We start from the raw sequence: 12,422 nt of genomic DNA on the forward strand, positions 1-12,422 counted from the left end.
GGGCAGAATTAGAGGACCGTAGATATCTCAGGGTGGGGGGGGGGGAGCAGCGGCTGGAGGAGATTACAGAGATAGGGAGGGGTGAGGCCATGGAGGAATTTGAAAACAAGGATGAGAATTTTGAAATCGAGGCATTGCTTAACCGGGAGCCAATGTAGGTCAGTGGGTGAGCGAGACTTGGTGCGAGTTAGGAGACGGGCAGCCGAGGTTTGGATCACCTCTAGTTTATGTAGGGTAGAATGTGGGAGGCAAGCCAGGAGAGCATTAGAATAGTCAAGTCTAGAGGTTACAAAGGACAGCCTTCAATGCACCGAGTACCTTTGGCAGCTTAAAACGCAGAACACTGCCAGTCAGTGCGAGATGGCAGTGGGTTTTCTTGAAGGAGATATCCTTTTTACCCAGCATGCATATTGGCAGAGAAACCTCTCTGTCTCTGGGATTGAAAGCTCGCACAACTCTGTCACGAGGGTAGAGCACTTTCTCTACCACTATGGCTGTTGGGTAAGGAACTCCCCACTCTACTCAATTTTTACAGGACATACAATGCCCATTTTAAAAATAAGGACACCTGCAAAAGGAGGAAAGGTGATGCTCGTCTCTGAGGTGTCTGTCATTCACTGTGCTCATTATGGAATGGTTCACCCGCTCAGATGGCATTTTACTTTTCCCTCTCCATATTTCTCCTAAAATATTCTTCCCGAAGGCCTTGACTGAGACTGGAATTATTTTATTTTACTGGTGCCAGGCAGCCTCTGATACCTTATCAAAGTACGGAGGAGGGGGCCGGCTATACCAGCCGAGTCTAATCCTGGGTTCTCCCATACATGCTTGGTGAAGTAATTAATACTAACGTGCAAAAGCCAATGAATAATGCAGTCACTTACTGCTAATGGTGATATTGCAAGAGGATTTGAGTATAAGAGTAAAGACATCTTACTGCAATTATATAGGGTCATGGTGAGACCACACTTGGAGTACTGTGTACAGTTTTTACCGGATTTCAGTCAAGAAAATCAATAGTCTGAGTTCCGGAATCCTCGACCAAATCCGTGTCGGGTTTTGAAAGGCGAGGTCCGAAATCCGGCAAAACCCGACATCCGGCATAAATTGCAAAACTGAGATTGATCGAATTTTGTTAGGCAACGTAAGGGTTACAGAACCAAGGTGGGTAGATGGAGGTAAGGTACAGATCAGCCATGATAGAATTGAAAGGTGGAGCAGGCCCAAGGGGTTGAATGGCCTCCTCCTGTTCCTATGTTGGTATCAAGAGCTTCCCACATTACAGCAGTGACAACACTCCAAATGCACCTAATTGGCTGTAAAGTGCTTTGAGACGTCCGGTGGTTGTATAAGGTGCTATATAAATGCAAGTCTTCCTTGTCTTTCTTTCTTTCCTTGCTCTCTTTCTTTCTGTCTTTCTTTAAAAGATACTTAACATTTGATGTAATTCAGTGTGTGAACATTTAAGAAAAATTATTTAACATCAGTTTCTTTCTTACAAGTAGTCTGACACAATAACACAGTCGAATCATTCAGAACAATGGATCATTTTCACAAGTAAAGTAGTTCAACCTGATCCTATCCAAAAGTGTACACTAGGTTTGCAAGGAAGAAAATCGATTTTAATATAATCACATTAACGCTAATCACATTCATGTAAATAGCATTAAAGGTCATTTGAATCCTTTATGTATTGTTCAAACAGAAATCAAAATTGGTTGCTTGAACTATTGTTTAAATATTTGATGATGTCAAATGGTAAATATAAGCTCTTGTACTTTTAGGTGTGGCTGGACCTATTAAAACCAATTATGAAACAAGTCAGAAGTGAGTATGGGTTATTTTATATCTTTCCTTTCACAAATTGTACCTTTCCTTCAGATTGGGAGCCCTCTATATGCAGCTTGAGATTGTTGAAGGGGATTAACAGGGTAGAAGCTGAGAGGTTGTTTCCCCCGTCGGCCATTTATGAGGAGAAACATCTTCACTCAGAGGGTGGTGAATCTTTGGAATTCTCTACCCCTGAGGGCTGTGGATGCCCAGTCGTTGAGTATATTCAAGACAGCGATCAATAGATTTTTGGACTCTAGGGGAATCTGGGGATTGGGCGGGAAAGTGGAGTTGAGATAGAAGATCAGCCATGATCTTATTGATTGGCTCAGGAGCAGGCTCGAGGGGCCGAATGGCTGATTCCTGCTCCTAATTCTTATGTTCTTGTATTCAATCATAGTGCCGGTGTTTGAATTAAGCATAAGGAGATTTAAAATGGGGCACTTTCTGGACATATCTTCCCTTTGTCCATTAGCCCTAATTGGCATATATTTGTCATGTCCGCAATTTAAAAACGGCCACAACAAATGTGTGCCGGACTTCAGCTGTGTCCTGTCTTTTGTCAGATATCCAGTCCTCTTCAGACAGAACATCGAGATTAGTGAATGTGTTGCCAGCTGAGTGACTGCCCAAAGTCATGGATGGCTAGCCTCAAAAGATTCAGGTAGAATCTTACAGCACAGAAGGAGGCAATTCGGCCCATCGTGCCTGTATTGGCTCTTTGAAAGAGCTATCCAATTCGGCCCACTCCCCTGCTATTTCCCCAGAGCCCTGTGAATGTTTATATATATTTTTTTTTTAATTTATTATATATATTTATGTATTTATTTGTATATTTACATATTTATAATGTAAATATACAAATAAATATTTGTTTGTTTTGAAAATTACTATCGAGTCTGCTTCCTTTTGGGCATTGCATTCCAGATCACAACAACTCGCTGCGTATAAAAATATCTCCTCATCTCCCCTCTGGTTCTTTTATCAACCACCTTAGATCTGTGTCCTCCGGTTACCGGGCCTCCTACCACTGGAAATTAGGCTCTTCAAATCTTAACTCTTTGAAATAGAGTGAGCAAAAGAAAGATTGGGGCTCTCACATGGGCAAAAGGCAAACCTGAAATAAAGATGGACAAACTTTAAAGAAATATTAAAAATAATTTTTTTGAAAAATTTCTTAACTATAATTTTGATTAAAATGGACAAATTTCACACAGTGCAAAATTTAAATAAGTTTTCCAGGTCCTTAATATTTGTTAGCACTCAATACGCTGTTAAAACCAGAGTTGCACCTAATGCCCTTTAGGTCTAACTTTTATGGGGAATTTAACAGCGTAATTACTGCAGAAGAGCCCAAGTTTTTGTCAGTTTCAATGATTTGGCTGATTCCATACATTGCCGGCTCTGTGGGTGGGCGCACACGGCACGGTCAGTTTTGGAGCTGTCAATGACTGACCGCAACTTTGCAATTTCCGCATGTCACTGCACCAACTCGCGAAGTTGCGGTCAGTTTCACAGGAGGAAAGATAGTGAGTGCTGCCAATTCACCCTCATCCCCATCGCAAATTCCGGGCCATTATTCAGCATGTGCCAACATGTAGCTTGTTTTAGAGATGGTGTCAGCCGTGGCTCAGTGGGTAGCATTCTCACCTCTGGCTCAGAAGGTTCAGAGTTCAATTTCCACTCCTGTGCAGTGCTGAGGCACTGCTGCATTATCAGAGGTGCCATCCTTTGGAGGCACCCCTTCCCCTCTCTCTCCCCACCCCCCCCCCCCCCCCACACACCTCTTGATTGGATATAAAAGATCTCACAGCAGTATTTAGGCAAAGAGCAGGGGATTTATCCCTGATGTTCTGGCCAATATTTATCCCTCAACCAACATCACTAAAAACAGATGACCACATTGCTGTTTGTGGGAGCTTGCTGTGTGTAAATTGGCTGCCACGTTTCCTACATTACAATAGTGACAACACTTCAAAAAGTACTTCATTGGCTATAAAGCGCTCTGACACGTCCTGAGGTCGTGAAAGGCGCTATAGAAATGTAAGTCTTCATTTCGTCTGTTTATTTTTAAAGAATCTCAACTTTCTTCTCTCAGGACCTCGACACGTTGTGATGAGATTCGTTGTAAAGTTCTTTCCGCCCGACCACGCGCAGCTGCAAGAAGAACTAACCAGGTTGGTGCCGTTTTCTCCTTTGAATCGCTGTGGCGGAAGCTCTGCAGCTGCGGCTTCGCGGGAGTACGATCGAAGAGCCAGAAATTTGGCCGAGGCCTCGACACGCCGGGGCCTGACCGTGTGCGGCTGTCTCAGGGATGCCTGAGTTGAGCCAGTGACCAATGGGCCGGGGATGCCCTGTTTTGGTTAGGGAAGGGTATTAAGGGTTACAAAACCAAGGCGGGCAGATGGAGTAAGTTAAGTTACGGACCAACTGTGATCTCATTGAATGGCGGAATAACAACAACTTGTATTTATATAGCGCCTTTAACTTAGTGAAATGTCCCAAGGAGCTTCGCAGGAGTATTGTGAGATTTTTTTTAAAATTTGACATCGAGGTGCATAGGTAGGAATTGGCGCAGGTCAAAGAGATGTTGTGTCCTTGGATGCTCTAGTAATGACTCCACGAGGCAATGTGTTGTACTTGAACTGTAGTGACCTTAGCCCTTTATTCATTAACTCCAGAGTGAGGATCACACCTGGTGGCCTGCCTTTTATACTAGGCCAGGCACACCTGTACTGGTAACCTACAAGTCTCCCACTGCTGTGCCCTCTGGTGGCACACCTTGATATAGTACCAACAGTAGCCATGTAGGATACATGACGAGGTCAAAAGCTTGGTCAAAGAGCTATGTTTTAAGCTGCGTCTTGAAGGAGGAAAGCAAGGCAGAAAGGCGGTTAGAGAGAGTGTTCCAGAGCTTAGGGCCCACACAACAGAAGGCACGGCCACCAATGGTTGAGCGATTATAATCAGGGGTGCTCAAGAGGGCAGAATTAGAGCAGCGCAGATATCTTTGGGCAGGGGTGGGGTGCGTTTGTCGGGCTGGAGGCGATTACAGAGATAGGAAGAGTTAGGGTTAGAACAGGCTCGAGGGGCTGAACGTCCCCCAGTTCCTATGTACCGTGGCCAGTGGGATAAGAGGGGGCAGGAACTCCCTACTCGATGAACGTCGCTGTGGACCATCCTGATCTATGGGAGAGCACAGCCAGTTCTCTGCGCTTAAATATTGTCCACCTTAGTTTATCTCTCCACGATCAATTTGCTTCCGATTGTGTGAAGTGTTTGAAAAGCTCCGATGTGAGCTTTGACCTCTGACCCGCAGTCTCCTTTGTCTTGCGCAGAACTACCTTAAGCAGGTGCGCTTGCCTTCCAGGTGCATATCTTTGTCAGAGTCAACATCAACTTTGTACTCGGGTGGGAAATTCCATATGCTCATGGCTTTTCAATTAGGACTGAGAGAAAATATAAGTTGTTTTTTTATTCCTTCATGGGATGTGGTCGTCGCTGGCAAGGCCAGCATTTATTGCCCATCCCTAATTGCCCTTGAGAAATTGGCGATGAGCCGCCGCCTTAAACTGCTGCTGTCCATGTGGTGAAGGTCTTATTATAGTTTCTTGTAGCAGTTTGTTGCAACTGAGTGGCTTGCTAGGTCATTTCAGAGGACATTTAAGAGTCAACCACATTGCTATGGGTCTGGAGTCACTTATAGGCCAGACCAGGGAAGGAAATCTGCTGCCCTTACCCGGTCTGGCCTATATGTGACTCCAGACCCACAGCAATGTGGTTGATTCTTAACTGCGCTCTGAAATGGCCTAGCAAACCGTTCGATTGTATTCAAGGGCAATTAGGGATGGGCAATAAATGCTAGCCTTGCCAGCGATGCCCACATCCCGTGAATGAATTTTTAAAAAATCTCCATTCTGGCCGGGAATAGTGGTGTCACTCTATCCAGCTGTAATGTGAAGTCCACCGATGATCGAAATGCTGCCTTACCTGTTCTGCTCACATCGACACCCTGACCAGGTCTGTAATGTTCTTGCCTGAAGTTGCTCAGATTTGTTTCCCTGTGATCAGCTGCTGGTGAGACTTAGGATTTAGGAAGATAATTCTGGGCTTTGTCTGCACGAACAAGGCAAGATCAGCATTGTCGGGGTTTTGACAGTTTTACCGCTTGTGCCAGAGTTTCTCTTCGGCGTTGATGAGGATATTTCCTTATACTGTTCCCTGCTTCTTTCATCGCCTGCTTTTGTCCAGCTTTGAATCTGTTTTTGGAATCGGACTTTCCCACAGGGAAGGGAAAATAAACACTTTTTCGTTTCCCTGTTTTAACAAAATCTGCCTTGTAAGATTAGCCTCCAAATATCTCTTAATAATGTCGTATCAGCATTTCAAAGCAGCTTATAGAAACGTCGACTATGAAATATTATTACGGAGATTGGCAGGGAAATGCCACTGAGGGGGAGTACTTGGGGAAACAGCACTACCGTTTACAGAGAAAATTAGTGATCTAGCAGATAAGCTGTCACAGGGTCCTTTTCAGCTAAGGAATCTGACTTCAAATGCAGTTAGGGTCGGCAACTCTCGTTGGACGTATTCCTGGAGGATTCATCACATGACCTCCAACCATCCACCCTCAAACTCCCGCCATTGGTCGCCCGACATGTCCATCCTCACAGCGCCCTGCTTTCCCACGGCCAATCGGAAGCAAAAAAACTTAAAGACTCTTCATTACCCGATTGGATGATTCTCGACTGTCAGTCAAACGTCCTTTTTATGTCAGCCGTAGCTCAGTGGGCAGCACCACCGCCTCTGAGTCAAGTCCTACTCCAGAGACTTGAGCACAACAATCCAGGCTGACACTCCCAGTGCAGTACTGAGGGAGTGCTGCACTGTCGGAGATGCTGTCTTTCGGTTGAGACGTTAAACTGAGGATTCTGTTCTCTCGGGTGGATGTAAAATATCCCACGGCACTATTTTGAAGAAGAACAGGGGAGTTATCCCCAGAGTTCTGGCCAATATTTATCCCTCAATCAGCATCTAAAAAGCAGATTATCTGGTCGTTATCACATTGCTGTTTGTGGGAGCTTGCTGTGCACAAATTGGCTGCCACGTTTCCTACATTACAACAGTGACTACACTTCAAAAAGTATTTCATTGGCTGTAAAGTGCTTTGGGACGTCTTGTGGTCGTGAAAGGCGCTATAGAAATGCAAGTCTGTCTTTTGTTTTTCACCATCTCCAGTATTTTTAGAACTAATAAACGGAAGTGTTCAAGGAAAATGGAAGAGAAACACATTTCTTTTAACGGCCCCTATCTATGATTTTTCTCCCGGGTTTTGCTGGCAGCAGCGTCCTGGAGATTATTCTTCAATTCCTGGAGACTCCAGGCCAACCCTGGAGGGTTGGCAACCCCAAATGCAGCCCAAGAGGCAAGTGTTTGATCTGTCTCCAGCACTGCTACCCTCCACTGTGGGAGAGACTGAATATTCATATTGCTGGAGAATCAGAAGCTTTAAGTTAGGGCTATTTTTGAAAGGACTTGCAAAAATAAAAGCAAGGGTTGAAATGCAGCTCACATTCCCAGCCAATGACTATCTCAGAAATATGTGGTTGATTTTTATTTGAAAGTTAACATTGGTCTGCGAGTCCATGGCTTATAATTTCTCTATTGAATGACAACAGGCAGAATTCTGTTTTTGGCCGAGTGCAACGTTTTTTTAAAGCCTGACCCTGGAGATACTTGCAACTCCAAAGTGAGAGTTTCCTGTTTTTGAAGTTGCTCCATGCGGGGGACCTCTCTGCCACTGCCTTGGACTGAGTTCATGTACGGAGCACCTTCACCACATCGACTGTAGCGGTACAAAAAGAACATAAGAATTAGGAGCAGGAGTAGACCATACGTCCCCTCGACCCTGCTCCGCCATTCAATAAGATCATGGCTGATCTTTGCCCTCAACTCCACTTTCCCGCCCGATCCCCATATCCCTCGATTCCCCTAGAGTCCAAAAATCTATCGATCCCGGGCTTTGAATATTCTCAACGACTCAGCATCCACAGCCCATTGGGGCAGAGAATTCCAAAGATTCACAGCCCTCTGGGTGAAGAAATTCCTCCTCATCTCAGTCTTAAATGGTCGACCCCTCATTCTGAGATGGTGCCCCCTAGTTCTAGATTCTCCAGCCAGGGTAAACATCCTCTCAGCATCTACCCAGTCTCCCCCTCAGAATCTTGCATGTTTCAATGAGATCACCTCTCATTCTTCGAAACTCCAGAGAGTATCGGCCCGTTCTACACAACTATTTCTTTAATTTTTGTGCTCTTCCAAGATGAGGGATGTTAATGCTGGAGAGTTAAAATCTTCCCATTTCAGGGACCCAATATCATCATCAAACACTCCCAGGTTATGTATAGCATAGCTAGATGCAAAATAAAACTACTTCTACTCTGCTCGAACAGCAACAACAATTAAAAAAAAACACCTTGTATTTATATAGGGCCTTTTAACATAGTAAAACATCCCAAGATGCTTCACAGGTGCACCGAGCCACATAAGGAGATATTAGGACAGGTGACCAAAAGCTTGCCTACCGAAAGTGGTAGGTTTTAAGGAGTGTCTTAAAGGAGGAAAGGGAGGTATAGAGATTTCAGGAGGGAATTCCAGAGATTAGGGCCCAGGCAGCTGAAGGCATGGCCACCTCTGGTGGAGCGCCTTGGGATGTTTTACTACATTAAAGGCGCTATATAAATGCAAGTTGTTCATTTCTGGTTCAGACTCAGTTACACATTTGGCTTCTGATCCGTCCTTACTATACAGTATAAATGCACACGAGGCCCATGCTTGAGAGAAGGTCAGTCTGTGACCTGTCCTTTATTCCTTAGCACTCAAGTGATGAAGGTGGGTGGAGCTTCCCCTTTTATACCTGAAGGTCCAGGTTAGGAGTGTCTCCCACCTAGTGGTCATTGTTCTCACAGTGTACAACTTAGGTCAGATTATACATGGGTTACAATGCTGGTTGAATACATGACATCACCTCCCCCCCCAAAGTCTTATTTGGATCACAGGTTGAGTCTCTCTGGTGGTTTACGCTCTCTTGTAGAGCGCCTGAGTTGGGGCTCCGGTTGTTGGGTGCTGGCCTGAGTGTCTGCTGTTTGCGGTGCCTCAGGCCTATCCAGGCTGCCCACAGTGACTGGGCTCTCCTCCCTTTGGTTCCGGTGTTCGGTCACCTGTGGTGGAGTGAACTCTACATCGTGTTCTTCCTCTGCTTCTTCTATGGAGTTGCTGATCTCCTTTTTGTTTGATCCACGTGTTTGCGGCAGATTTGTCCATTGGTAAGTTTAACTACCAGAATCCTATTTCCTTCTTTGGCAATCACAGTGCCTGCGAGCCATTTGGGCCCTGCAGCGTAGTTGAGGACAAAAACAGGATAATTTACATCAATACATCGCGCCCTCGCATTCCTGTCATGGTAGTCATATTGTGACTGGTGCCTGCTCTCGACAATTTCTTTCATGGTGGGGTGTATAAGGGATAGCCGGGTTTTGAGCGTCCTTTTCATTAGCAGCTCTGCGGGTGGAACCCCTGTGAGTGAGTGTGGTCAGGATCTATTGACCAACAGGAGGCGTGATAAGTGGCTTTGTAGGGAACCCCCTTGGATTCTGAGCATCCCCTGTTTGATTATCTGCACTGCTCGTTCTGCCTGGCCGTTTGAGGCCGGCTTGAACGGTGCCGTTCTGACATGGTTAATTCCATTGCCTGCCATGAAGTCCTGGAATTCAGTGCTTGTGAAGCACGGGCCATTGTCGCTGACCAAGATGTCCGGTAGACCGTGGGCGGCGAACATTGCCCGTAGACTTTCTACCGTGGCAGAGGATGTGCTTGAATTTAAAATGACACACTCGATCCATTTGGAGTAGGCGTCTACTACAACCAAAAACATTTTTCCCATGAAAGAACCTGCGTAGTCCACATGGGTGCGTGACCAAGGCTTGGCGGGCCATGGCCAGGAGCTAAGGGGGGCTTCCCTGGCCGCATTGCACAGCTGGGCACACGTGTTGCACCTGCGAACACAAAGTTCCAGATCTGCATCTATCCCTGGCCATCAAACGTGTGACCTGGCAATTGCCTTCATCATGACAATGCCCGGGTGCTCATTGTGGAGTTCTCTGATGGACACCTCTCAGCCCATCTGGGGCATGACTACGCGGTTTCCCCACAGTAGGCAATCGGCCTAAATCGAGAGTTCATCCCTGCGCCTGTGAAATGGTTTAAATTCCTCAGGGCATGCCCTGTACGTGGCTGCCCAGTCCCCATTCAGGACACGTTTCTTGACTGGAGACAATAGCGGGTCTCTATTTGTCCAGACTTTAATCTGACGGGCTGTCACGGGTGAGCCTTCACTTCCGAAAGCTTCAACAGCCATGACCATCTCAGCAGCATGCTCGGTAGCCCCCTCAGTGGTGGCTAGTGGGAGCCTGCTGAGTGCATCGGCGCAGTTTTCGGTGCCCGGTCTGTGCCGAATTTCGGTGCCCAGTCATAGGCAGCTAATGTGAGTGCCCACCTCTGTATGCGGGCCGATGCGTTTGCATTTCTGGCCTCGTTGTCGGCCAAAAGGGACGTTAGGGGTTTGTGATCTGTCTCCAGCTCAAATTTCCTGCCAAACAGGTACTGGTGCATTTTCTTTACAGCATATACACATGCGAGCACCTCCTTTTCTACCATCCCGTAACCCCTTTCTGCCTGGGACAGATAGCTGGAGGCATAAGCTACCGGCTGTAACTGACCCTTGACATTGACATGCTGCAACACACATCCGACCCCATAGGACGATGCATCGCACGTTAACACAAATTTCTTACATGGGTCGTATAGTGTTAACAGAGTGTTGGAACATAACAAATTGCGTGCTCTATTAAAAGCCCTTTCCTGGCTATCCCCCCAGACCCATTCGCAACCTTTGCGTAGGAGCATGTGTAGCGGCTCTTGCAGCGTGCTCAATTTGGGAAGAAAGTTACCAAAATAGTTCAGGAGCCCCAGGAACGAACGCAGCTCCGTCGTGTTACGGGGTCTCTGGATCGCTTCCATCTTGGACGCAGTAGGGCTGATCCCGTCTGCTGCTACCCTCATCCCCAGGAATTTTACCTCTGGAGCTAGGAAGACGCACTTCTCCTTTTTCAGTCGCAGCCCTACCTGGTCCAGTCTGCGTAGCACCTCCTCCAGGTTGTGGAGGTGTTCTTCAGTATTGTAACCAGTGATGAGGATGTCGTCCTGAAAAACCACCATCCCTGGAATTGACTTGAGGAGGCTTTCCATATTTCGTTAGAAGATCGCGGCAGCCAAGCGAATCCCGAACGGACATCTGTTGTACTCAAACAACCCCTTGTGTGTCGTGATGGTGGTCAGCTTCTTCGACTCACTCGCCAGCTCCTGGGTCATGTAAGCTGAGGTCAGGTCCAATTTTGAAAACAGTTTGCCACCGGATAGCGTCGCAAAGAGGTCCTCCGCTCTCGGTAGCGGGTACTGGTCTTGGAGTGACACTCGATTGATGGTGGCCTTGTAATCACCACATATCCTGACCGACCCATCCGCCTTGAGCACCGGCACAATCGGGCTCGCCCAGTCACTGAATTCGACTGGTGAGTTGATGCCTTCCCTCAACAGGCGGTCCAATTCGCCTTCTATCTTTTCCCGCATCACGTACGGCACCGCTCTGGCCTTGTGGTGTACTGGTCTGGCGTCCGGGTTTATGTGAATTACTACCTTGGCCCCCATGAAAGTGCCAACGCCGGGTTGAAATAATGAGTCAAATTTGTCCAGGATCTGTGAGCATGATACTCGCTCCACAGAGGAAATTGCATTGACATCGCCCCATTTCCAGTTCATGACAGCAAGCCAACTCCTCCCCAGTAGTGCGGGACCGTCCCCTGGGACAATCCAGAGTGGCAACCTGTTCTCCGAATCTTTGTGGGTCACGACTACCGTGGCGCTGCCTAGCACCGGAATGATTTGCTTTGTGTAAGTGCGTAGCTGTGCGTCAATCGGTGATAATTTTGGCCTCCTGGCCTTGGACGCCCACAACTTTTCGAACTGTTTGATACCCATCAGGGACTGGCTGGCCCCCGTGTCTAGCTCCATTGATACTGGGATGCCATTAAGGAGCACTTTCATCATTATCGGTGGCGTCCTAGTGTATGAACTGTATATGTGCTCCACATGAACTCGCTGAACTTCAGCTTCCAGCGATTTCCCCCAGCATTCACTTCTGCAATTTCTGCAATTATTTTGCTCATCTCTGCAAACTCCGGCTGAGTGTGTGCCTCCACGCCTCCAACATGAGCTGTTGTTTGAAACAAAAGGTCCCTTGCCAGTCGATCGTCCCTGACTGCCCCTGTGACTGTCCTTGAATGCGCCATTAACAGGTGTTGATGGCCCCATTACTGGTCGCATTGTCCCTTGCAATGGCGTGAATCGCGTTCAGCTTGCCATTGTCTCTGTCGAACTCCCCCTCTGGGTTCGACTACATGTTGGGGCATGCCCGATTGCCCTTGTCTGCCTGGAGAACTGTGTACTGCTTTAACAATGTTGAACCTCTGTCCCAA

At 47.0% G+C, this 12,422-nt stretch overlaps 1 protein-coding gene across 2 annotated transcripts in view; it reads left to right on the forward strand.

The window, feature by feature from the left end:
- farp1 (FERM, RhoGEF (ARHGEF) and pleckstrin domain protein 1 (chondrocyte-derived)) overlaps positions 1-12,422 on the forward strand; it is a 478,172-nt gene that overhangs the window by 312,214 nt on the left and 153,536 nt on the right. For both annotated transcript variants that reach the window (XM_070891767.1, XM_070891768.1), the window contains exons 4-5: positions 1,785-1,827; positions 3,929-4,007. In XM_070891767.1, the coding sequence (XP_070747868.1) occupies positions 1,785-1,827; positions 3,929-4,007 (122 nt within the window). The remainder of the gene's footprint in view (positions 1-1,784; positions 1,828-3,928; positions 4,008-12,422) is intronic.

Source organism: Pristiophorus japonicus, chromosome 10 (assembly GCF_044704955.1).
Source record: "Pristiophorus japonicus isolate sPriJap1 chromosome 10, sPriJap1.hap1, whole genome shotgun sequence".
Classification (NCBI taxonomy): Eukaryota; Metazoa; Chordata; class Chondrichthyes; family Pristiophoridae; genus Pristiophorus; species Pristiophorus japonicus.